Source organism: Callospermophilus lateralis, chromosome 1 (genome assembly GCF_048772815.1).
Source record: "Callospermophilus lateralis isolate mCalLat2 chromosome 1, mCalLat2.hap1, whole genome shotgun sequence".
Classification (NCBI taxonomy): Eukaryota; Metazoa; Chordata; class Mammalia; order Rodentia; family Sciuridae; genus Callospermophilus; species Callospermophilus lateralis.
This window is the reverse complement of record NC_135305.1, coordinates 26,372,095-26,399,043: the sequence shown is the minus strand read 5'-3', so window position 1 is coordinate 26,399,043 and position 26,949 is coordinate 26,372,095. Positions and strand designations below refer to the sequence as shown.

At 36.0% G+C, this 26,949-nt stretch overlaps 1 protein-coding gene across 1 annotated transcript; it reads left to right on the top strand.

Annotated features, from left to right (window-relative positions):
• The first annotated feature begins 277 nt into the window (after positions 1–277).
• On the top strand, positions 278–25,240 carry Steap4 (STEAP4 metalloreductase). The gene is made up of 6 exons (XM_076860862.2): positions 278–336; positions 12,583–12,637; positions 20,291–20,748; positions 21,461–21,988; positions 23,448–23,612; positions 24,766–25,240. The coding sequence occupies exons 3-6, from the start codon at positions 20,293–20,295 to the stop codon at positions 25,027–25,029; spliced, it is 1,413 nt and encodes a 470-aa protein (XP_076716977.1). The 5' UTR covers positions 278–336; positions 12,583–12,637; positions 20,291–20,292; the 3' UTR covers positions 25,030–25,240.
• Positions 25,241–26,949: the final 1,709 nt, after the last annotated feature.

Here is a 26,949-nt window from a genome sequence, read left to right as displayed (position 1 = left end):
GGATTCAAAGATCCCAAGAGCTCAGGGAAAAACCCTTAAAATCCCCCGCTAGCCAGATGTAAGCGGGGACATCTGCAGCAACAACAACACAGGAAGTTCTGGTCCTTCCAGCTTTCCGGGATTTCCAGCTTTAACTCTTCCCGGAAACCTTTCTTCACGCTTTTCTTGCGAAATCTAGAAGGCCCTCCCTCCTCTCTGGCTTCTTAAACCGCGGAGGGCAGCGAGCTGCAGGAGTGAGCTGGAGGTTCCGCAAAGCTTCTCTCTCCCGGCCAGACCCGTGGCGCGCACCGCTGCAGCTCCGCTGGACCCCAGCACCGGGAGGCGCTCATCCCGCAGGTGGGTGGGTCACCTTTCCGGCTGTACCTTTCTCACACGGCCTTATCTGCCTCCTCCCACCTGAACTACTGCTTCCAGATCCCCACTCCCCAGCCTGCTCGCACTAAGGTGTATTCAAACTCCCCAGCTCTCCCCTCATCCCTCTCCGGGGAAAAGTCACCCAAAGTCGCCACGCTATCGGTTCAACCAACTTCTAACTTCCTCAAGTTTTATCGCTTATCACCCAGCGTGCAGACAAATCCAAAAGAGGAAGACAGATGGGTTGGCTTCTACTTCTTATACGTCTGGATTGGTGCACATCTTTGTCACCCATCAGAAGGGACTCTTGAAGAATGTGGGTTGGCAATCAGAACTCAGATCTAAGGTCACCTCTTGACCATGAGCTGAAAATTTGTCCTGAGTTTGACACCCTTTTTCATCCTTGATCCTGACTTAAACTTCCTTAAGTAGTTTAGCAATTGTTTTTTTTTAAGAGTATTATTGTTTATTATTGTAATTTACGTGTGAAAAGACAATAAAACCTTAGTTCTCTGTCCAGAGACAAGTGAAAGGTATTTCCCCCACCCTCTGGAGTGCAATTTGAGCACGTTTTTCTTTTTTCCCCCCATATAAATATGTACTTTATTCTTTATTGGTCCATTATAATTCAATGTAATAGTGGGATTTGTTGTTACATATTTGTACATGCACACAATATAACCATATAATTTGGTCAATTTCTTCCACACTATCCCCACACACACACTTTCTCTAGTCTACTGGTCTCCCTTTATTATCATGAGAAACCCCATCTTTGCCCCACCCACTTTTTTCTCTCTAGCTTCACATATGAGAGAAAATGTATGACCCTTAGCTTTCTGACTTTGGCTTATTTCACTTAGCATGATTTTCTCCAGTTCCATCCACCTTCCTGAAAATGACATATAATTTCATTCTTCTTTATGACTGAATAAAACTCAAGTATATATTCAAATATAAATATATTTTCTTTATCCATCCATTAACAGACACCTAGGCTGGCTTAATATTTTATTTATTGTGAATTGTACTGCTATAAACATGGGTATGCAGGTGTTGCTATAGTACAACGTACTTTAATTCTTTAGAAGAGATATGGAAGAGTGGCATAACTGGGTCATATGATGGTTCCACTCCTAGTCTTTTGAGGAAACTTCATACTGATTTCCATAGCAGTTGTACTGATTTACATCCCACCAATAATGTAAAAGTGTTCCTTTTCCTACATCCTCTCTAGCATTTATTATTTGTACTCTTGATGGCTGCCATTCTAACTGGAATGAGATGAAATCTGTAGTTGATTTTCATTTTCCCAATCGCTAAAATTTTTTAACATTTTTTTCCACAGATTTGCATTTCTCCTTTTAAGGAGTGTTTGTTTAGTTCATTTGCCCATTTTTTGATTGGGTTACTTGGTTTGGGGGTTGTTGTTGTGTGTTTTGTTTTGTTTTGTTTTGTTTTGTTTTTGTATTTTTGATAGTTTCTTGAGTTCTCTATATATTCTGTATATTAGTCCTTTATCTGAAAAGTAGCTGGCAAAATTTTTCTCCAATTCTGCATCCTTTCTCTTCACATAGTTTGAGCACTTTCTTTAAGAGATAACTAGTGTAATGGAAAATGAGTTGTATGGAATATGCAGGTGGGATAAGAGAATTCTATTCCTAGTTCTAACTAGAAACTCAATATCCCAGCCTCAGTTTCTGCAGGTAAAAAATGAAAGGCTGTTGGCCTCAGTGATCCACAAAGTCCAACTCTAACAAGGTGAAAAGCCATGTGACTTAAGATGCTGTAGGTTTGAAATATGATAGAAATTAAGCCAATGATATAAGTACATCTAAGTAATTTTTTTTTCAAAATAACACAGGTTTAGTTTTTATAAGGAAACCACCCAGCTGTGGAGGGAAGAGTCTCATCCCACAGGAGCATCTTAAAGTTCTACCACATTTATCATTCAGAGAATATTCTGCTTTCAAAACCATTCTTCATAGCCTTGCTATGTGAGAATGTCCTATTCTCTATAAATGGCCATCATATAAATGTCACTCACATGAAAGAACATTTTTTTTTTCTGTTACAGTAGGTGTAATTTTCTAAAATGGCACATTTATTTGAAGCAGTAACTTTTTTGAGATATGGCCTTTTGCAAGGCCCTGGGTTTTTCAGAGTGCTGTGATTTAGCACAGTCTGAGAGTCCTCCTGCATGTATTCCACCTGCATGGCAAATACTGCCAGCCCAGAAAACAAGATGAAGCACTCTCTATTATCTGGCTTCGAGGTTGTAAAGTAAATGGTACATGTGTACAGAGAAATTGGGTCATAGCACTTTCTCCATTTGGCAACATTTATGGTTTTGCCGAAGTTCACATAGCAACTGGAGGCTCAGAAACCAACATATACATGGCCTGACCCTGAACTTGAAATACTTCCAGATACCTGTCTTGCTTAGTCTCACTAACTATTGTTTAGAAGGAACCAAACAGATTTTTTTAAGTCTGTAAGTAAATTGAAAATCCTAGACCTTGCACTGTGTTGTGAATATCTTTAAGAAAAATAAGCTTATTTGTCATAGAGTTTTAAAATTGAAGAAACCGGGCTGGGGATGTGGCTCAAGCGGTAGCACGCTCTCCTGGCATGCGTGCGACCCGGGTTCGATCCTCAGCACCACATACAAACAAAGATGTTGTGTCCGCCGATAACTAAAAAATAAATATTAAAATTCTCTCTCTCTCTCTCTCTCTCTCTCTCTCTCTCTCTCTCTCTCTCTCTCTCTCTCTCATCTATCTCTTTAAAAAAAATAAAATTGAAGAAACCCTGAGCAATCACTTGTGTTACTTTTTCTCTTAAAAGACTACCCCTAAATCAGCCATTATTAATATCATTATTAAAGGGATATAGATTCTCCTTTCAAAGTCCAAGTAGTTGAGTCTGCAGTCACTCTCAGAAACACATCTTAGTGTTTCATGATTTCTGCCATCTAGTTCTCTTCATAATTAATTTAAGTATTTTTATCCACCTCTAATTAAAAGTCATTTTCTATGTGTGAGGACCTGGGGTCAATCCCCAGTACTGAAAAAAAAAAAAAAAGTCATTTCCTTGGAAATCTTAAGAAAGCCCATAAACTGCTAGCAAAACAAAATAATACAATACAATAATCCTTTAAAGCTTGAGGAATTGTTAGGGTACCTTGTAGGTAGTTTTCTCTGTGTTATCCTCTGAGGAGGAAGGCATTTATTAAGTGCCTGCGTTTATATCTACCCATAATTCCTATAAGAATCTATACTGCAGATAATGAATTTTTCTGGATTATCTTTTGGGTTCTTCAAAGTTTAGGTTTGATAATATTAAAAATAAGTCCTTGTCTCAAAGACAAGGTCTCTGGGGTTACCAGTTTGACACGTCTTTACATATACAAAAAGAATGATTAATTAGTTCATTATGAAGAGTTCCAGATTAGTTCTACAGGAAACACTAAATCTACTAAAAAAATTTTCAGTGAATTGTAGGTCATTTCCAAGATGATCTGGATTAACACTCATTATTTTGTTAGGAAGAAATTAGTCCTACAAGGAATAAAACTAAGTAAATAACTAGAGGATAATCAATGCTTAAAATAATGTATAGTAAGAAAATATACTTGGCCTGTATACATAAACAATTTGTTGTTCCAAAATAATTAAGGATCAAAAAGCAAAGAATATTGGCACTATTTCAATATCATCTTTCAGAAATGCATCACTGCAAAAAGAATGCATTAGTCTACTAAATATTTCTACTCTAATTAACTAGGAAGGACATTGATATCCTAATCCAAATTCTTCTTCACAATGTTCTCAAAAAAAATTATTTAGCTACGTGTGGAGAGTTCATAAGGCCTTGTACTTTGACAGTCACATGTTTCTCAAAAGTTATTTTGAGAGAGAGGCTTCTTTTAAATGTAGATGATATGATCTGTCTTACGGTCAGGATAAAGTTCACTTTTCATCCTAAAAGGAAGAAAAATGTGTGCAAAGAGTATTTTTCAAGTTAGGAACTATTCTGAATAAAGAGAAGACTAACAGATAACTTAATAGAACTATAGAATATGCCTCTTAAAAGTGTTTTAGAAGAAAACAAACTAGTAATTGTCTTTGTCATCAGCACCCAATAGTCAAGAAAAAATTGCATTAAGAACAGAGCTAGAAGATTACAAGGCAGGGTGTGGTGGCACAGGACTGTCACCCTAGCACCGGAGGCAGAACCAGGAAGATCTCAAATTCAAGTCAGTTTAAATAAGACCCTGTCTCAAAATTAAAAAAAAAAAAAAAATGGGTATGGCAATGTAACTGAGTGGCAGAACACCCTGGGCTCAATCCCCAGCACCAGAAAGAAAAAAAAAAAATGAACAGAGCTGGAGCTCTCAGCAGGTCTGATGGCACTGCCACTGTGGACCATGGAAATAGATTGGAAGGGATATGTAATGGTGGACACTGATAGTGCATCTTTCACCTGTGTCTAGTTTTTAACAGAGTATAGAAACTTTCAGTTTAACTTTGATTCCATGTGAAATGATAGCTGGAACAATTTTGCACAGACTTTGGTAAATTTTTTTTGTCCTGTTTCCCAATAGATTAGTGTCCCTCCTGTGGACTCCTGGCCTCTCTGCACACTCCTCTGCTCTCCCTCTCACACAGTGCATTGTGTTTGATTATATATTGCATCTTCCTAGAGACCACTTTGAGGGCAGCGACCATCTAATTGATCACTTGATCCCTGGTACATAGCACAGGGCCTGGTACAGAAAGTCCATTCAGTAATAAATCTGTGTAGAAATCATAGAATCTTACCAAGTGGTTTGTTGATAACACTGATTTTTATTTTTGGAAGATGCTGACCATTATGGACATAGCAGATAAGTATGGATGCTACCTGCACTGCATTAGTTAACATGTTGAAGTGTAATGACAAAGACCAGATTTTAACTATCTGCCATTGGAGAGAGGCTTGAGATTGCTTTGTATTAAACAGTGGATATAAATAGTTGAACTTACTATTTTTTAAGTAGATGAAACTGCAGGAAGTTTGCTGTTTCCTTTCACTGACCTTAATTTTAGTAACCTATTGCATTGCTATACTGGCTAAGTTTTCATAATAAACTTACAACTATAATACATTGGATTCTAATTCATTTAAAGAGTAATTCATTTAAAAGACTTATATAATATTATTAAGGCATTAAACTGAGGTCATGAAGATTAGAATATTGAATTTTAAGGTTTTACCTAGGTTAACTTAAGTAAAACAGTTTAGTCCTTCTTTGCTACCTGAAAGCCATATGAAACCTACAGAGCATTTCAAAAGGACTAAATAATGTCAATCATTCTTACACACAAACACACAGAACATTACCATATTTCTAGTTATTTCTTCCTTAATACCAAAGTACAAAGGTAATCTCTTCAGCTTATTTGATTCTATAACATAGATGACATGGAAAATAGGAGGAGACTGAGGAGAAAGAAATTGGGTCAATAAATGGTTCATTGCATTTAATAATATAAGTGTGCCATCTGCATACCTTTTCCAGGTTGAGATCCTAAATTGTACTATTTTTGAGGCACATCTGGGAAAAAATGGAAGGTAAGTGTTTAGGGTGGTGGTACCTAAAAGACTCCCTGTTTCTATTTCCTGAGATGAACAGATCTAAAGGAAGGCTTATAACCAAAACTACATGTGAGGTTGACAGAGGCTGGGACTTTTATAGGGTTTGGGGAAACCACATGGATTCTGTTCTCATAAAGAAGTTGGGAGCATGAGGAGGAAGGCACATCCTAAAGAAAGTGATTAAGGTCTAAGGTACAGTAAGGATGAGAAAAGTGGGCTCATGCTGTCAGCCCAATTACTTTTTCATCTTTGTGGAGAGAAAGGGAGAGAGGCAGGGAAGGATCCACTGGCATAGGACTAAGGAAAAAAAAAGTCCTTATTTGTAATATTTGGTGATTCTATGCTGTAAAAACTCTCACCATAGATGATTTCAAGTTCCCAGCTGGCAAGTCAGTTCCATCCTTACTACTCAAGGGAGCTGAGACTAAAAACCTAGGAATTGAGGGCTGGGGCTGTTATTATGGGGTAAATTATGTGCTTAGCATGCAACAAGACTTGCATTCAATCCCTAGCACCAAATTAAGTATATAAATAACCTAGGAATTACAAAGAAGAAACTGTTTCATTTAAAAATATTTATCAAGTGGCACTGCTCTCAAACTTATGCATCAAAGTATGACAGAAGGGTGGGGAGGGAGTATCAAAAGCATTTTTTCATGGGATAAGAAATGAGCTGAACAGCCCTGTCTAATGGGTCTCAGCAAACATTAGAAGCCCTGGACTACTGGGAGTCCTTTCCTCCAAGAGCCATATGAGAAGTGGAGGAAAATTATACACAAAAGAGGGTACAAGAGGCTGGGGGGGTAGGGCAGGAAATATCTAAAAATGTTAAGGAGGTACCTGTTTTTTTTTTTTTTCGAGAGAGAGAATTGAATTTTTTTTAATATTAGTTTTTAGTTTTCGGCGGGCACAACATCTTTATTTGTATGTGGTACTGAGGATCGAACCCAGCGCCACACACATGCCAGGTGAGCACGCTACCACTTGAGCCACATCCCCAGCCCAAGGAGGTACATTAAAACAGAATGGAACTCTCCCATCAGCAGGACCTATGGGGCAAGGTCAGATCCACAGCAAAATTGTTCTATCCCCAAGTTGGCAGTCATTAATATTTAGATAATCTTAGTGGCCTTAATATGAATATTAATTTCATAAGGAAATTTTATTTGATCAAAATCACTTCTCAAATGTCTCTGACTACAGTAGACCTAGAAAAGCAACACTTATTATTTATTTATTTATTTATTTATTTTTTAGTACTGGGTATCTAACCCCGGGGCTTTACCACTGAACTATATCCCAGCCCTTTTATGTTTTTCATTTTGAATCATAGTCACACTAAGTTGCTTAAGGCCTCAAACTTGCAATCCTCCTGCCTTAGCCTCATAGTCACTAGGATTATAGGTATATACCACCACACCTGGCAGCACCCATTAATTGATACTGAATATTAAGTGTATTATTACAGATCATCAAAGTAAGCAAATGCTCACGTAATATGTAAGTCAAATAACACCAAATCAATAAGATAGAGTGGTTTATCTGGTAGCAATGACACATCAGATAATCCACTCTATGATGAAGTTGTTGGTGAACCACAGATTTATAAATTCTTCAGGATTTAAAATGTAAGCAGAGGTCAAGGTAAATTACCCCAGACACAACTAAATCCCTGACCTTGTTGTCATGCACCCTAGGCTATAATCAAATGAACTAACCAGCCCAGAAAGCAGATAATGAGCCTACATGATGAAATTCTTCACCAAGAAATCATAAAATGATCTTAATTTATCCTGACAGATGCTGCTGGGACCTAAATGTGGCAACACTGATGAGATTTTTAGTTGAACTAGAATATTGACAAAGAACTTACATTAAAAATAAATTCTTTTTCTGTAGCATTCAATTAAAATAGATAAAATGCCTACATTACCTCCCAGTCCTCATAACTCAATGGATTGTAGTGAAACATTATTAACAGAATCATTGTAGTTATAGCACATGCTATAACTAGTTCCTAGCTAGTTATTAGCAATTCATGTAGCAGTGCATATATCCACAGAATGTTAATGTAAAGGTTATCTTTAATTATGTTCCGTGACTTGATCAGACTGAACAAGTGATTACTATTTTCTTCTGTCATATTAGCTAGCATAAAAACTGATCACCAATAAATTTGGTTGCTAAGATATAAAATAACTCTTTCTCACAAAATAATTCAGGTTATCTATTTTCCAGCAACCAACCTATAGTGATTTATTTAGATGAAGAGCTTGAAATAATATTGGTCTATGGCTATGAGTAACTTTAAGTAGTTACCAGAACTTTTTGTGGAAATCACAAAATCATGATTTACCTTACCACAGTGTTGCTCTAATTCTTACTTCAACTGATGTGCTAGTAATAGGATGGGGAAATATATGAGTTGCTAAGAAGCACACACATCTGAGAAACCAGGAGTGGGGTCTGGAAATTAGTTTGAGCAAGTTTTAAATCTCTTAACATCCTCTCCATTCTAAATAAAAGTGTGTGTGTCTCTGTGTGTGTGTGTGTGTTCTTTTATTTTTCTTTTAACAAATGCAAGTTTGGTGTAATTAGAATTAAGATTTCAGTTGGATAATATCTTAATTTCAGAATGCTTTATCTTAGTTCTGGTTGGTATTCAATTAAAATGGACACTACTTTCCAAGTTTGAAGTCCTTTTCTAGCCAACTTTGTTCTGACTGGTTTATCACTCAGTGACAAAAGTCTACAAATAAAAAAAAAAAAAAAACATCGTGTAATCAATCTTCCATTTCACATGACAAAGTAGGAAATTGTATTAAAATGTTACTAATAGCTTTACTAATCTGGTTGCCAATTGAACTATTTTAAATGCAGTATTTCTGTAAGGGTGAGTCTTCACCATCACAGCTGGTGAATACATATACACTTGCTTTCCCTTCCATCTGGAAAAGTCCTTACCTGGAAGCCACATCTCATCCTGAGGTCTCAGCTTGGTTAAAGCTGCCAAATAAAATGCATAATGCCCTGCCAAACTTGAATTTCATATTAAAAGTTTTTGTGTATGATTGTGATCCAAATATTGCAAGCAATATACTTGCACTAAAAAAGTATTAATTATTTAGCTGAAATTAAAATTTGATTGAGCACAGTGTGTTTTTATTTGCTAAATCTGACAACCCTTACAGATATTTATGCTGACCATCTCTCAAAAATAGCCTACTTCTCTCTGTCAAAGCCTTTTGATTCTGTCACTCTATTCTGTATTCTTCAAAACACTTACCATCTGAAATCATCTTGTTTATTATTTATGGGTACATTGTCCAACTTTTTACAACAGTGTACATACACGGTTTTTGAAGCATACAAATCAGAATTCTGGTTTGTCACTTTTTAAAGGGTTAAAAAGATTTCCATTTGAACTCTATATTTGTATTCTTGTAACTCTATATTTGTATTCTTCCCCTCTATCCTCTTTCCTCAGCATATAAAATAATATATGGTATATACAGTAGGCAATCAGTAAATATTTTAAGGGATGTATTAATGCATATATTAAATGACTTTGAAAATTATGTATAAATACCACCAAGAAGAAATTACACTTGCAAATGGAGCAACTTCTAACTACAAAGCTAAAATTAAAAATACACATTTAAATTCTCAGTTAAAACTAGACAAATTGAGTCTGTCAAAAAATCAGAAGAATTCATTGATTATGGAAACATTAATTTTTAAATAAATGGTAGTCAGTAGTCTTTTTAAACCAAAGTCTTCTGATTTCCCTACACCAAAATGTACTGCATATTCATTAAAAAAAATAGAAAAGAAAATATGTGCTCAAATGTGAATGTTTGTTTTCCCTAAAGAGCCTTGATCTCACTATATAGATATAATTCAATGAATAAATTGGATGGGTTCTTGTATTAGTATAAGGATTTTACATTTTTAAAATAGTTTTTGCTCTTCAATCATCCCTGGATATATTGAAACCAATGTTCCAAATCACAAGAAGGATGACACAGCTGCAGAACTTTCTCCTGCCCATTTGCTTTATGATGAAAGTAAACATTTGATTGATAGACTTCAGTTTATTATAAATATATTGTCACATAATTGGGGGCTTTGGTAGAGGAAGTTTGAAATTCAGAAAGAATAATAAAACAGAAGGAACCAAAAAAATCCTGTTTATAGGCATCAGATTAAAATAAAAAGTCTTGTAATAGCTCATACAGTCTGAAGGTGTTATTTGTATTCCAAAACTCAGTTGCCAAGCAAAATTACTGCATTTGTATGCTGCAATACCTCTCTCTCTCTCTCTCTCTCTCTCTGTGTGTGTGTGTGTGTGTGTGTGTGTGTGTGTGTGTGTGTGTGTAAAGAGGGGATAATGTCTGAGGAATTTAGATATTTGAATGAACAATCACTTCAACATTTCAAAGCTGAATTCTCAAGTGGAGAGAGAGACAGAGTGACTTTAATAATGTTTTCATGCAAATGATCAACAAGATATTTTGCTTTAGTACATGAACTGCTATCAAGGAGCACCCTAAGAGCCCAGTGCAGTGGTACACACCTGTTACCCCAGAACTTTGGAGGCTTAGACAGAAGAATCACAAGTTTAAGGCAATTTAGCAAGACCCTGTCTCAAAATAAAACATAATAAGGGATGGGGATGTAGCTCAGAGGTAGATTGCTTACCTAGCATGCAGAAGGCCTGAGTTTCCCAGTACTGTAAAGACAGAGAAGGGAGGAAGAAAGCACCATAGTAGATTTGTGTGACTTAATCCAACTATAACTTTACAGCCCTTGTAAGAGAGCTTTACAAGGTTTCCTAGGCAAAGCTACCTAGCTACCTACAATCTGACACCAAGTCTGGATCCCGGCATCCTTTGACTCACTCTGTTGTGAGGCCTGCATATTCAAGTACTCATTTTGCCTTTTTTTTTTTTTTTTCATAAAAATATAAATTCTAGCGTCTCAGTAAAATTAGCTACAGGGAAAAGTATAAAAGAGATGAAGTGTTTCTGAAACCCATTACAACCTTGTCGGTATCCTATCTCCCTTTGTCTCTTCCTCACCCCCATCCCTCTCCAAAAATAAAAAAAAGAACAAAAACAAAACAACAACAACAACAAAAATATGCTTACCTTTTTCCATTTCCAGTGGTTCTCCGTGGGTGTACTTGAGATCCCCTGAAGTTTGTTTGTTTGGGGTTGGCTTTTAGGTACAGATGCCTGGGCTGTACCTCATATCAATTGATTCCAAAACTTAGGAGATTGTTCCCTAGAGTTTTAGCAGCCCCCCAGCTGATTCTAATGTATGACCAGAAAGGAGACCCACTGTAGCAGACCATTAATGCAAAGCTACTAAAAAAGTTGATAAAAGGTTCCCAGTCTTGGTTGTACATTAGAATCACAAGGGGGAGTTTAAAAAAAATTAAAAAAACACAAAGACAATGCCCAGGCTCAATTCAGGGGGATACGGACTCTCCAAGTTCTGCTTATTGGGTTTTTTGTACAAGCATTCCACCTCATTTGAATGTGAACCATGGGTTTCTGGCGTGACCCTTCGCAGAGATATTTGCATTTTCATAATTTTCATAACTTTCATAATCATTTTCATGATTCTAAGAAGCTATTTCAATGACTAAAAAAAAGAGAGAGTTCTGGGAAAATAGACATATATCTGGGAAGATAGATGTCAGTCTGTACCCTACAAGTCTCCTCTCCTTCCACACGCTTAGTCAAATTCACTTGATGTGTGTCTGGCTGAGGCTCTGGCCCTGGGAAGACACAGCTGTGACAGTAGACATGTTTTACTTGGAGGCAACAGCAGCCCCCAGTCCCTGAGTCTTTCCACAGGCCTTTTTATATGGAGGCCAAACAAAGAAGGCACCAGGTTACATAAGAGAATATAGGCCCGCAAGGAGATGTTGATGACTTTGAGCACGTATGACCTTGACTACATACTAAAATATAGCCCACCAAAAGCCTTGGCAAGAAAGCCTAACTATCACCAACTTGGGTCTAACCCCTTCAACAGGGTCCTTCTTTGCCTGGGACTGGATCCCAGTATGCTTTTGGTTGTTTTGTTGTTGTTTGGTACTAGGGATTAAACCCCAGGGTGTTTACCACTGAGTTACATCCCCCGCCCTTTATTTTTTATTTTTTATTCTGAGATAGGGTTTCACTAAGTTGCCTAGGGCCTTGCTTAGTTGCTAAGGCTAGCTTTGAACCTGCTATCCTCCTGCCTCAGCCTCCCGAGTTGCTGGGATTATAGGTATGAGCCACCACCTCTGGCCCAGTATGTTACTATTCATTACTAAAAATTGTACATTATAAAAATGATAGTTTTGTTTTTAGAGTTGTTTTTTGATTATTTCCAAACCTTTTTCATATGAAACTACAGCTTTGCATTTTTAATATGTATAGATATGTAAAATTGGGTGAGCTAAGAAAAAAGTAAGATTCCTAATGATGTGTGTGATTAAGCATGAATCTTTACATAAAGAAATTTGTCTTCATTTGAATTTTCTGTGGATTTTCAAAATTAAAGGTATTCACAGATGCTATTTTTTTCTTTCAGGACTCGGCACCTGAGAGAAAGATTTTCTTTTCTTTCTACAACTAGTATTACTTATGTAAGTATTTATATATTTTTCTCTTCACTCTGTACAAACTTTGGAGAAAACAAATGGCCCATTTCCAAGTGCAAGGCAAGAATGCCAGCGCTTTTATTTATTTATTTAATTTGGATACTGGGATTGAACCCAGGGGCATTTAACCACTGTGCCATATCCCTAGCCCTTTTTATATTTTATTTTAAGACAGGGTCTTTCTAAGTTGCTTAGGGCCTCAATAAATTGCTGAAACTGGCCTCAAACTTTCAATCCTCCTATCTCAGCCTCCTGAATTATTAGGATTACAAGTGTATTCCACCAGACCCAACTTGTGAGCACCTTTTAGAAGAGCGCTGGCTGGGTTACTATCTTTCTTCTTACTGGGAGTAAGGTCTATTCTGAGGCTTGAGGGGAGCAAGAACACCAGTTGATCCCAGGTTGCTGATACACAAAGGACTTCAAACTTTAATTGTTTTAGCTTGTCCTCTAAATGAAGTCCATCAAGACTATAGTCCATCATATAACTTTAAACTTGTCTATTTGTTAGATACCTGCACACTGCTGCTTTGCTTTTGTATGAATTAATATCTTAACACAGTCTATATTTACATCCTAAAAAATCAACTAATTTGTATTTTTTTTAATTTTGTTTAAAATATTTTTTTAGTTGTAGATGAACACAAAATCTTTGTTTACTTATTTTTATGTAGTGCTGAGGATCGAACCCAGTACCTCACATGTGCGAGGCTAGCACACTTCCACTGAGCTACAGCCCCAACCCCTATTTTTTGGAATATTTTTAAAGCACTAAATTTTTTCTAAGTATTTAAAATATTTTTGTTTATATATATACATATATGATTGTTCTAAAAGTTATATGGAAGGGAAAAGGAATTAGAATAGCTATAATAGTTTTGGAAAATAATAGGTTGACTCATGAAATATTAACTCTTACAATAACATAGATAAATCTCAAAAATAAGTATGTTGAATGAAAGAAACCAATAAACATAACAACAAAGTGACAAATAAAGAAAGAAAAGTGATATAGTAGGACAAATCACTGTGCTAAATTTCAAGACATATAACTACAGCCATCAATACTGTGTGATATTGGCATAGGGATGGATGCATAGATCAACGGAACACAATAGAGAACCCAGAAATTGACCCACACCTATACATGAATAATTGATTTCTGATAAAGGTGAAAAAGGAATTCAATAAAACAATGACAGTATTGTCAACAAATGATAGGGGAACAGTTAGCTAATATTTATAGGCAAAAAATAAATAAATAAATCTTGACCTAAACTTTACCCTTTGTACAAAAACAAACAAACAATGGATCATGGATTTATATGTAAAGTTTAAGCTATTAGAAAACAATATTTAGGACCTAGTGCTTCATGATCAGTTTTTAGATATCAAAACCATAGTCCTAGACAAAAAGAGTCAATACTTGGCTATCATAACATTTTAAAGCTCTTTTTCCATGAAAGACCCTGTTAAGATGTAAGGGAAAAAAGACAAGCTATAGGCTGGGAGAATATATTTACAAATCACATTTCTTACAGAGGACTCATATCTAAAGCACATAAAGAATGGACAAAATTCAACAGTTAAAAAAGAATACAGTTTCAATTAGAAAATAGGCAAAAGACATGAAGAGCTATCTCACCAAAGAACAGGTGGCAAGAAAACACATAAAAAGATGTTCAACTATATGAGCCATTAGGAAAATGAAATTAAAACCACAATGCAATATCAAAATATCTCAAATAAAAAATATTGGCACTCTTAAATTACTAATAGGATTGTGAAATAGTGCAGCCACTCTGGAAAACAGTATGGCAGTTTGATATAAAACTCAACATACAGTTACCATAAAACCCAGCAATTGTACTACTGGACCTTTATCGTGAACAAATGGAAACTTATTTTCAGATGAAAACTTATACTTTAATGTTCATAGCAGCTCTATATACAATATCCAAAACTGAAAAAAAAAAGCCCTACATTTGATGAAGAGTTAAACAGGGATAGGGGTACTGCTCAATGCTAGAGTGCATGCTTAAGAAGTACAAGGCCTTGTTCAATCTCCAGTATGCACATACACACACACACACAATGTATTTTTAAAGAGTTAAACAAACAGCAGTGTATCTATACCATAGAATACTACTTGGCACTTGGTAATAATATGAAACAATTAATAAAACTTGGATTAATCCCAAGAGATTCATGCAGAGTTTTTAAAAAAATGCCAATCTCAAGAGGTTTATATGCCATGCAATTTCATTTATGCAACATTCTCAAAATGACAAAGTAATAGAGATTAATAGTTTACACAGTTTGAGATTGATAGTGAGGAGGCAAATGAGTATGACTATACAGGATGACATGAGGGAGAACTTCTCGGAGATGAAATAGTGTGTATCCTGATTACAATGGTGAGTATATAAATCTACACTTGAGATAAAATGACATATCAGTGTGCATGCCCATTATGCCAGTGTCAAGGTCCTGTAGTTGTGCTGTAGTTGTGCAAATGTAGTCATTGGAGGAAACTGGGTAAAGAGTAGACAGAAACTTCCTATACTTTGTTCACAACCTCCTACTCTGTAATTATTTCAAATAGTTTAGTTGTTTTTCTTTTCATAAGCATTGATTTTTTTAAGTATAGGTATTTAAAATATATGATTTTAAAATCCTGTTTCAACATTTCCATGCTTTTAATATACTGCAGTTATCAAAAGTTGTAGACAGCCTGGGCCTCTCGAACCTCTGACCTCTTGGGAAGTGTGAGATGTAAAGCCCACACGCCAGACAGCCCCTAACATCTCTTGGGAGGCCCAGTTAGGAACACCCCTAAAGAATGCTCCCTCGGGTTCCCAAGGCCTGGGGAGGGATACATAGACGCAAGGAAACAATAGGCAAGACTCTTCTTGACCCACACCTGATCCCTTCATATATGCTTCTCTTTCACACCCACACAAACACACACACACTTTTCAGTCTCTAATGTTTCCATGACCTTCATGGTAGGCCACTTTACCAACTTAATTGGATTCTAATCTCTAATCTATGTAAAAGATCCTGTGGGATCACATTGTGTTCTTAGCAACATCCCAGGGGTACCTTGGCTACCCCTGGGATGTTGCTAAGAGATGCCTCTATAGCAGGTAAACCGTCCTAGAAATTTCCTAAGACAAGACTTAATCCTGTTGTGTGACCTGTTACATAATTGAGTTTTATGGGGCATGCATGGGTTGAAGGAAAGAAAGGAGAACAGTATGTTATGTTTATATTATTATAACACATCCTTCTCTTAAGTATCCTTCCTGTTTACCACTTTTCTTATTATTTCCTGTATTTCTTCCACCTAGGAAAGTTTTCTTAAGTCTTTGAACAAGAAATCTTACTATCTACATGAATCCATATGTTTACACATAGCTATTTTTAGTTACAACTATGTCTGGCAAGGGTGTAAAGGCCTTCTTTATATAATGCTTATTATAAAATGCACCCTCAACTTAATCTCCCTTCTAGCTGGGAGTATTCATAAATTCCACTTCTATGGACTCCTATTATTAGGATATATTTTCCAATCAGAATTGAATTCCAATCAGAATTAAATTCTTCCCCCAAATTACTTTTTATTTTTTTACATGTTATTTATATAATCATCCCACTTTGTGGTAACACTTTTCATTTCAAAATCATTAGCATATTTTATTGTCATCTTGCAAGCAAAGCCTTGACAAAGACTTCTATGCAGATAGTTTATTAGAAAGGTGACTCTAGGAAACTAAGAGTCAGTGGCAGAGGGCACAACCCAGAGCTTGGGAAAGACAGTACCAACTTGAACTCACGTTGAGTCAGCCACTTGTTCCACTGGGACTGTGTGAAGAGTCTTATGAAATGTGTCAGAACTGTGTGCAAAAAGAAAGAGGAAGTATTTACTCATGGAGTTCTCCCTGTTGATCTGTGGTGGCCCCAAGGGTTGTGCATATCTGAGCACCAGACAGGCTCAAACCTCAAAGGAGCTCCAAGACAAGAATCAGGAGGTAAAAGATGAGTTTCTGTTAGGCACTAGAGCTTGAGCAGAGCTCAGCTACTGCCCAGAGACTAGAAGTAGAATCAGGAAGATTTGAAATGGAGCTCAATATGACCAAAAAATTACCAACCTTAATGTTTCTGTAACTTGCATGACAACTAACCAACTGTCCAATGAATATACGTCCTGTATTTCTATTATGTCAACCAGTGATATTTTAATAACCTCTCATCATTTCTGCAGCTTCAATTTGCTCAACAATCTCTTCAGTTTGTTCGTTCATGTACTGGGAATTGAACCCAAGGCAGTCCACCACTGAGTTACTACCCTTGGCCTTTTTTATTTTGAGACAGGCTACCCTCAAACTTGCACTCTTCCTGCCTCAAATCCTTAGCTGCTGGGATTACAGGCATATACCACCAAGCCCAGCTGTCTCTGAAGTTTTGAGAGTGAAAATAAATTTCAGTGGTTGGGGTAATAGCCAAAGTATATAACATTGGACTGACAAGCTGCATTTTATGAAGGAAAAATTAAAATAAAATATGAACAAATTTAGGTACTATAAATCTCTCATTTTAAAGACAATGAAACTGAGGCATGAAGAGTTTGAGTAACTTGCCCAAGATCACATTGCTCAAAAGAGGTAGAACAAAAAATAGTACCATGGAGTCAATATCTTCATTTAAAAGAAAAGTTTATGGCAAATTATGATAAATGAATGTAATGGCCCAAATAGTCAAAATCTGGAATCACTCTCTTTGAAATGATTAAGATAATTCCAATGAAAATATAATTAATCTTATTGCAGGACACTGGCAACTTCAAGTCAATAATTTGCTTGCCAATTTCCATCCGGCTTGAAAGAGGAAAAAATGATATATCAGAATAAATATGGAGGAGACCTTCTTTGGGCATACAATCCAGTTCTGAAGGGTAGAATAATTAAGCCATCAGTAGGAAGTTTGAGGGTTTGAATTATAAAGTTATTAACTGATTAGCAACTAACAATATTGCATAATTTAAATTGCTAAGCTAAGTTATATTAATAGATGTCATTAAAAATTTTCTAAATGGCACAGATGTGCTTCTATATGAACAGCCCTGATCATCATGGGTGCTTTTCCATATGTGGTCATGACTTCTCTGACACTGTTCAGGATATCACCAGCTGGTTTATAAAACGATTTCAATGTTGGGTTAGTTAAATTATTCAGAATTTCTGAGCAAGTACAGGAAAGTCCTATATTTCTTGTCCTTTTCTCCTGTTTTGAAAATTCCACATTACATTCATTGAGTTTACTTTTAACCCATTTGAGAGAAAGAAGTAATGTCATTAACGATGTCCTCCCCTACTTCTTCCTTATTTCCTCCCCTTGCCCATTGGTTTCTCTTTGATCATTGGGCTTCTTGATATCACACTGTGCCTGGGACAGAGTCACCACTGCTACTCCCAACTCCTGCACTCCATTCTTCTAGTGTTGTTCAACAAATATTTGTCCAGTGCCTGGACTGTGGTGGATGGTACTCCTAAACACTGAGGATACATCATTAGAAAACAGAGACTTTTCCACCCAAAAAAAAGATTAACTATAGGCTTAAACAAAATGTTGAGAAATTTTAAGAAAAAATCAACACTGAAAGAAGAAATAACATTCTTCACAAGTACGGATAGTAGCCTAGGTTACGGTATTAGATCATAGAAACTTTTTAAAATTTAAATGTCATTAGCTATTTATAATGACATCTCAGATTAGTTTTAACTTGCATTTGTTTTATTTGGGGTAAGATTAAGGACCTTTTACTATATTTAAAAGTATTTTCTACTTCCTTAGAATGAACTATCAGCTCATATCCTTTGCCCGATTTTCTAGTGGACAATTGGGGGTTTTCTTATTGATTTGTGCTAGTTGACAATATTTTTTGCTGGTTTGTTGATTATCTTCTGACTTTGTTTACAGTTCTTTTGCTTTGCAAGAGTTATTGACTTTTATGTAATCACATTTTTCCATCTACTCTCATGGTTTAATCATGTTGCAAAAGGGCTTTCCTCCTCTAAGATAGTAAGAGCATTCGCCATGGTTGCTTCCTGTTCTACTATAGTTTTATTTTTTAAAAATTAAATGTTTAATATATATCAAATTTACCTTGGAATATGGTATAAGGTATGGATTCAGTTTTTTATTCCAATTGACCAATATTAACTATTGAATAATCCATCTTCTTCTCATCAACTTGAAGTATAGGTGTTTGGGTATATTTCAGATTTTATTTTTTACTCTATTCCATTGGACTATTTCTGTTCCTTTGACAGTAGCACATTAATTATTTTAGCTCTATAAAATTTTAAATTGTTTAATAGGACTAGTATTCCATTAATTATCCTACTTTATACAATTTATATTAAATTAAGGAAAACGATGTCTTTGTGGGGCTGAACTTTCTCATCCAAGAACATACCATACATTTCCATTTAGCAAATCTCCAATTTTTAAAAGCATTTAAAATTTTTGTTCATATATATCTTGCATGCATCTTTCTATCTTATTTCATATTGTCTATTTTGTTGCAGTGATAGTAGGGGCCTTTATTCAATTAAATCTTCTAACTACTTTGTCTTTAGGATATATTATTAATACTGATTTTAATTAGGTTCTGAGACAAAATATTGAATTTTGTTTGTATATATGGATGCTTTTTTTGTTAATTTTCCTGGAATTTCCAAGTCTTGGCTTAATTATCTGCAATCTCTTTAGAATTTCTATACCTCTAAATTCTTTGTCTGGTTTAGTTTTATTAGGTAGAACCTCTAGAACAAACATAACTAAAGTCATAGCAAACAATTTTTTCTGATTTCTGATTTTACTATGAGTTTTTCTAGTAATTCTCTTTTAAGCATAACAGTGTATTTTAGGCTAAGATAGACACTTTTTGTGTACTTAGGGAATATATATATGTGTGTGTGTGTGTGTGTACATACACACATATATATATATTATTTTACTATAATGAAGAACAAATGTGTAATTTTAATTAAAAGTATTTTAATTTAAAATATGTCTACTTTTATACATAGATATTCCATATTTTTCTCCATAAATTTTCTAATATGGTAAATTATATTAATAGATTTTCTAATGTTGAATTTATAGAACTATTCTTTATTTTTTAGGACTAATCTTTACATTCCTAGAATAACGCCCATTTAACCAATTGTACTTTCTCTTAAAAAGCTGCTGGATTCTGTTTACTAAAGTTTTATTTGGGATTTTTATATAACTAAATGTAAGCGAGTTGTTCTATAATTTATTAGCACATACCTTATCATATTTTGCTCTGAGAATTTTTTGAATCACAAGTGTTTAATAAATGTAATATTAATGTAATATAGGTCCACTGTTTAAGACATCCATCAGCAAGTATCTTGGTTTTCACTTTATCCAGAGAAGATTTTTACCAGTTATTTTGCTCAATAAAATATATATGACAATTTATACTTACCTAATTTTAGGGAGAATACTCCTGAGATAACCAGAACATTAGAACATCAGATAATTCCTACATATAATTCTCATTAATTTTTCCATGACCAAAGCATTTGTGTATATGTTTTTCAGTAATGGAGAAAACTTGTACAGTTATGCTTCCTCTTACAATGAATTCTTCAGAAAAGCCACAGACTGTCTGCATTTTTGGAACAGGGGATTTTGGAAGATCACTTGGATTTAAAATGTTCCAGTGTGGTTATTCTGTTGTATTTGGAAGTCGAAACTCCAGGATGTCCAGCCTGCTGCCCAGTGGTGTGGAGGTCTTCAGCTATTCAGAAGCTGCCCAGAAGTCTGACATCATATTTATTGCAATCCACAGAGAGCATTATGAATTTCTCAGAGAACTAACTGAGGATCTCAATGGGAAAATATTGGTAGATGTCAGCAACAACCCCAAAATTAATCAGTATCCAGAATCTAATGCAGAATACCTTGCTCAGTTGGTGCCGGGAGCTTATGTGGTAAAAGCATTTAACACCATTTCAGCCTGGGCTCTCCAGTCAGGAGCACTGGATGCAAGTCGGCAGGTGAGATTAAATGAATTTGCCCTCACTCTTTAAAAAGTGAATCTTTTAATGTGCACTTACTTCAAAGGTCAGAAAATACAATCTCCAAATAAAATGCCCAGTAAATATTTTATATTTCTAATATGTACCAAGAATAATTTTCTTGGGTTTGACCATGTAAGATAGTCAATTATTGTGATTTATTTCCCATTGTCCGCACTTTCAGTTTTTTAGTTTGATGGAACCCACTAATACCAGTCTCTGGAAGCCTTTCTCTTGTCAGCACTAGAAACTAATATAGCTTGTTGAATATCCTCTTCTACTCCCATTACCTGTACAAAATTGGTTCCATTTGTGAACTGAGATTAGAAGCCATCGTAAGTGATGTGGCACCCACTAATACAGAAAAAAGATCAAGCCACTCACACAAGACCACCAGGTCTTCTTTGTCAAGTTTTATATCGACACAGAGTGCCTAAAACCACCCTTCAGTAAAAATCCTAAAAAAAAATTAAAAAAAAAAAAAAAAAAAAAAAAAACCTAGCTAGCTCTCCAGCACACCTGTGCTAGGTTAAATAACATCTCATTGTATATGTTAATTCCACATCCTTGTTTGAGAAACAGTTCACTCTGACAGGTCATTGCTCTGCATGGTGCTTGTATACACTTTCAAAACAATTATTAAATGCCAAAAAAAAAAGAGTAAATACAGAATTAATTATTTTGAACCCAGGTGTTTGTCTGTGGAAATGACAGCAACGCCAAGCAAAGAGTGATGGACATTGTTCGTGCTCTTGGACTTACCCCGTTGGATCGAGGATCTCTCAAGGCAGCCACCGAAATTGAAAACTACCCCCTGCAACTATTTCCCATGTGGAGGTTCCCCTTCTATTTGTCTGCTGCACTCTGTCTCTTCTTCTTTATCTACTGTGTTATAAGAGACGTAATCTACCCCTATGTGAATGAGAACAAAGACAGCACATTTCGCATGGCTGTATCCATTCCGAATCGTGTCTTCCCTATAACAGCACTTACTCTGCTTGCGTTGGTTTACCTTCCTGGCGTCATTGCCGCCATCCTGCAGCTGTACCAAGGTACGAAATACCGACGATTCCCGGACTGGCTCGACCACTGGATGCTTTGCAGAAAGCAGCTTGGCTTGGTGGCTCTGGGGTTCGCCTTCCTTCACGCCATCTACACGCTTGTGATTCCTATTCGTTATTATGTACGATGGAGGATGAGAAACACAACCATTACCAAGGTAAATTTCTACTCATTGGTATTCCCCGAGTCTTTATATCAAAGAGGAATTAGACTACATGATATTCCATTTCCAACAATAGAGAAAATCATTCCTCTGAGCATCTTTATTTTATTTATTTACTTAGTGCCAGGGATTGAACCCAGGGGTGCTTAAACATGGACTGACCCACATCCCCAACCCTTTTTATTTTTTATTTTGAGACAGGTTGTCACTAAGTTGCTTAGGGCCTCACTTAGCTGCTGAGGCTGGCCTTGAACTTTGCAATCCTACTGCCTCAGCCTCCTGAGCCACTGGGATTACAGGCATGCACCACTGTACCTGGCTAAGCATCTGTATTTTTTAAATTAAATAGAGATCTCATGGCTAAGGTTGTTTTAATGAATTCAGTTGAAATCTCACATAACTGTTAAGAATAAAAGTTATATTCTCAGGCTCACTTGGGTCCAGATCTGTATTCCCAAGAGCTCACTGAGATACTAACAAACTGGCATATTTTGAGCTCAGGAAACCTAAGGACACCTACTCAGTAAAAGAAAACCCATGTGTTTTCAAATTTCTACTTTCATGCACTCTATTTCCTTTTGGAAGTCAAAGCCAACTGTGTTGTAAATAAGGAGCCTTCTCAGACATTTGTGCTATAGCAGCAATGCAAACAGATTCACAAAATGTTGCTTCCTGCTCCATGAATGTTTGACTTGAAGAATGTTGTCCTCCGTAACTAGAAAAGTAAATAATTCTGAGCAAATATCAAATATTATCTTATGCTGAGGCAAAAGACTCAGAATCAGTTCAAGGTGTCTTAAAGCAATCTCAGAAAAAGTATTTTAAGTCATTTCTAGTTTAGAAATAATCAGTTTTGATCAATCTATCTTACTGCAGTCTCAAAGAATATTAGTCAATAACTCATTGATGATGCTTCTGTGGGTTTCTCTACATCATTTCCCTAAAACATACATGGAAGTTTCTTGGATTAGAGTCACACTACAAGGGCCTGATTCCTCTCAATCTGTGGTGTGACAGACTTGATTCTATATGAAGAGAAGATCAATGTGAAAGATCCCAGACTTCGTGTGTGTGAATTATCAACAGAAAAACAGAATTATGATGTGATTACTTGAGAACATTAAGTTTTGATTGAGTAACAAAAATCCATACAGAATGAAGTTTTAAGTAAATGTTTACTTAGTTTTAGGGATTTATCGGCTAATTTAAAACTCCTTATACAACTCCCAGAGTCATGAATTGTAATAAAATCCCAGCAGAAATAATTACTTTTTCTACCAAAAATATTTCTAAGTGTATTTTTTTACAATTATTTTTAAATGATTAAGAAAAAAATGCCATAAAATTTGTAGCAGCAAATAACCCATGCGAAGTTACTGTTTAATTCCTTTATAAATATAAGCAGTTTATAAAAAATGTATAATTTTTAAAAATTGATTATAATTGTTCCTAGGTGATCACCAAGAAAGATGATCCATTTTTTACCTCTTCGGCCTGGCATAGTGATTCATATTTGTCTTTGGGAATCCTTGGATTTTTTCTGTTTGTGCTCTTGGGAATCACTTCCTTGCCATCAGTTAGCAACATGATGAACTGGAGAGAGTTCCGGTTTATCCAGGTAAGGACTTAAACTCAAGTACAAACAGGAAGATTCCATAATGGTTTGGTTTCCTAGTGGGCACACTTTGTCAAGATTTCTGACTACTCCCAGAGCCACATCTAAGACTTTTAGAGTGAAAAGCACATAGAACTATTAAACCCTAGGTGTGGAGATATTACTATGTGCAATGTAAAAAAATCCCAAAGACAAACCTTTTACCTTCTGAAAATTAACCTTATAATATCAACATATTGATAAGGGAAGTAGACATTGCAATGAAGTTTAAAACCTTCAAAACAAGATTTGATAGATAACATTACTCCAAACTTATTGCTGATATGAAAGAGTAAAAATTGTTTTTTTCCACATATCAACCACCAGGCACTTTATTAAAGGCAGTAACTATCCTTATACACCAGTGATCTTCAATGTATGGCAGCAGAAGTAGCAGCATCATGACCTGAGAACTTGTTAGATACAAGACCTCCTCCATAAGAAGCTCTGGAAGTGGGGCCCTGTGATTTGTTAATAAGTCTTCTGGATGATTGTGATGCATGCACATTGTGAGCCAATATAATAAAAGAGATCACTAGTAATTGAAATTAGGTTTGAATATTAAGTCTCCCACAGATCAAATGCAGCCAAACATTTCTCATAATACCTTTAGTGGAGGCATCAAGAAATAAACACTAAGTTTTAGAATTTAGGTCAAGGGAGAGGGAACAAATATAAATTTGCAAACTGCTCTTTATGGCAATAGAAATTAGCTAGCATCTGCTTTCAAAGTAGCATATACTAATCAGAGATTCTTGAGGTCATATTTGTCTCTGACCTCTAAAAAAAAGATATAAAAGAATTTTAGCACTGAGGACCAAGGCAAGGTACATTAATTGTAACTCAAAAGAGTTTACCCCTGAGAAACTTTTCCATCCAGGCAGGTTAAGAGAAAGCTACCATGTCATCTGTAATAAGTCTTTCTTTTAATGGAATATTTATCATCAAGTATTAACCCATCAAGGAGTGTTAATATTTCTTCCTGCACTTAGCAAAGTGTCCTAAATATTATAGGTTTCAAATCTTTGTCATTATTGACAAATATTTTATTGGTTTATAGCATTTCACTTTAAGGTATAAATATATTAAAATATTTCTTTTTGTTTCTTGTCTGCAGTCCAAACTGGGTTATTTGACCCTGTTCTTATGCACAGCCCACGCCCTACTCTATGGCGGGAAGAGGTTCCTCAGCCCTTCAATTCTAAGATGGTACCTTCCTTCAGCCTATGTTTTAGCACTTATCATTCCCTGCACAGTGCTGGTGATCAAGTTTATCCTCATCATGCCATGCATCAACAATACCCTTAAGCGGATCCGCCGGGGCTGGGAAAGGGATTCAAAATGCTCAAAATCAGCACTGAATGGAAAATCAGATATTTAAAGGAAAGTTGAATTTACCTGGACTTTTGAAGCATAGTATTGAATGTTTAGAGAAGAATAATGGATACAGAAATGGGTAAGACAGCTCTTTTTCTCTCACCATGGCCTGAAGTTTATTAACACGGACAGAAACTTTGCTAACTGATAAAATGACAGATTGGAAGAGAACATCATTCTTTCTCAAGTTAGTGATGGGATTAGAGCAGGTCCCCCCCCCCTTCTCCTCTGAGGTCATGGGGCTGCCAACAGATTAGTTTTGTGGTTTCACATTAAGAAGTTTCTTTGCTGTAGGCAACATTCATGATCTTATCTTGTAAAATCCAGAAAAGTACATACAACTTCCTCCTTAGATTCAAGCACTGAGTTAAATGAAAGAGAAAGTAGCACCACAGTGGCCACAGATAAAGGCTTTGCACAGTATGTCTGAAGAATAGGCTCAAATGGAGTAAAAAGAATGAAATTTTTTGTTTCCTTTTTGGAAGTAAAATGGTGATCATAAATATGCCATAGTGTATTTTGGTTTTGTTGTTTTGTTTTACAATGCTATGGCCAATCCAGCACCTTGAACATACTAGGCAAGCACCGTACCACTGAGCTACACCTCCAACCCTGTCACAGTGAAATCCATGCTTAAGTGTATCCCTTTATTTTGTTTTTAACAGTACATATATCTACCATGGAAAACTATTTTGGAACGCAACAAAAATATTGCATTTGATTGGAAGTAACCATGCCTGTTTATATACAAATCTATATAGTTGTTTTAGTCAGGGTTTTGTTTTTTTTTTTTGTTTGTTTGTTTTTTTTTTTTTTTTTTTTTTTGCCTCTGTGACCAAAAGACCTGAAAAGAACAATTTTAGTGGAGGAAAAGTTTATTTTGGAGCTCACCATTTCAGAAGTCTCAGAGCCCATGGTGAGGCAGAACATCATAGAAGAGGAGAGCAGCTGGGGACATGGCTCCAGGAAGCAGAGAGAGCCTAAGCTCACAAAATATATACCCCAGAGGCATATCCCCAGTGACCCACCTCCTTCAGCCACACTCTACCTGCCTACACTGACCCTCAGTCAATCCCTATCAGGGGATTAACACACTGACTGGAATAGGGCTCTTATAACCCAATCATTTCACCTCTAAAACTTCTTGCATTTTCTCACACATGAGCTTTTGGGGGACAACTCATATCCAAACCATAACAATTGTCATAAGATCTTTCTTCTACAGGGATAGATATGGGAAAGACTGAATCAAAATGGAACAGTATCCATTTGGATTTTCTCAGGGTGCAATAAGCAAGGAAGACTTGATAAAAGACTTTGCACAAAAAGTTAAAATAAATCAGAATTTTAGTTAGCAAACTAAATAAACATTGTAAAGCTTCACCATATTGATATTAATGCTTTATAAATTACATTTTTAAATATTGTACAATACTAATCATCTATGAAATCCCAGCGACTCAGGAGGCCGATGCAGGAGGATCACAAGTTCAAGGCCATCCTCAGCATTTTATCAAGGTTTTAAGCAATGCAGTGAGACCCTGTCTCAAAACAAAAAGGGTGGGGATGTAACTCAGTGGTAAAGCACCCCTGGGTTAAATCCCTAGTAAAAGCAAAAAAATCAAGTGAACTAGCTGAAAAAGTAAATTTGACCAATGCCTAGATGCAGAGAATTACAGGCAATCACAGGGCAAAGAAAGTGTGAGCAGTAGTTTCTGTGAGACATGGTTTATTCTCAAATCCTTGTTAGCATGTAGGAGTGTGGGATGTTTCTCACTGCTGTTCTGGGCTGACTCTGCCCTTTCCAAGATGACCTTCAGCAGAATGATCCCCATGGCTCCAGTATGGAACTAAAAGGAGACTTAGGCACATCTTCCCACATGTCACCAAAATAACTAAAATGTGTTGGGTTTGACATTTTTCT

Coding starts and splice junctions, on each gene's coding strand:
- Steap4 (XM_076860862.2), top strand. CDS start 20,293: ATGGAGAAAACTTGTACAGTTATGCTTCCTCTTACAATGAATTCTTCA. Junction 20,749..21,460: donor CACTGGATGCAAGTCGGCAG/GTGAGATTAAAT, acceptor TTTTGAACCCAG/GTGTTTGTCTGTGGAAATGA. Junction 23,613..24,765: donor GAGAGTTCCGGTTTATCCAG/GTAAGGACTTAA, acceptor TCTTGTCTGCAG/TCCAAACTGGGTTATTTGAC.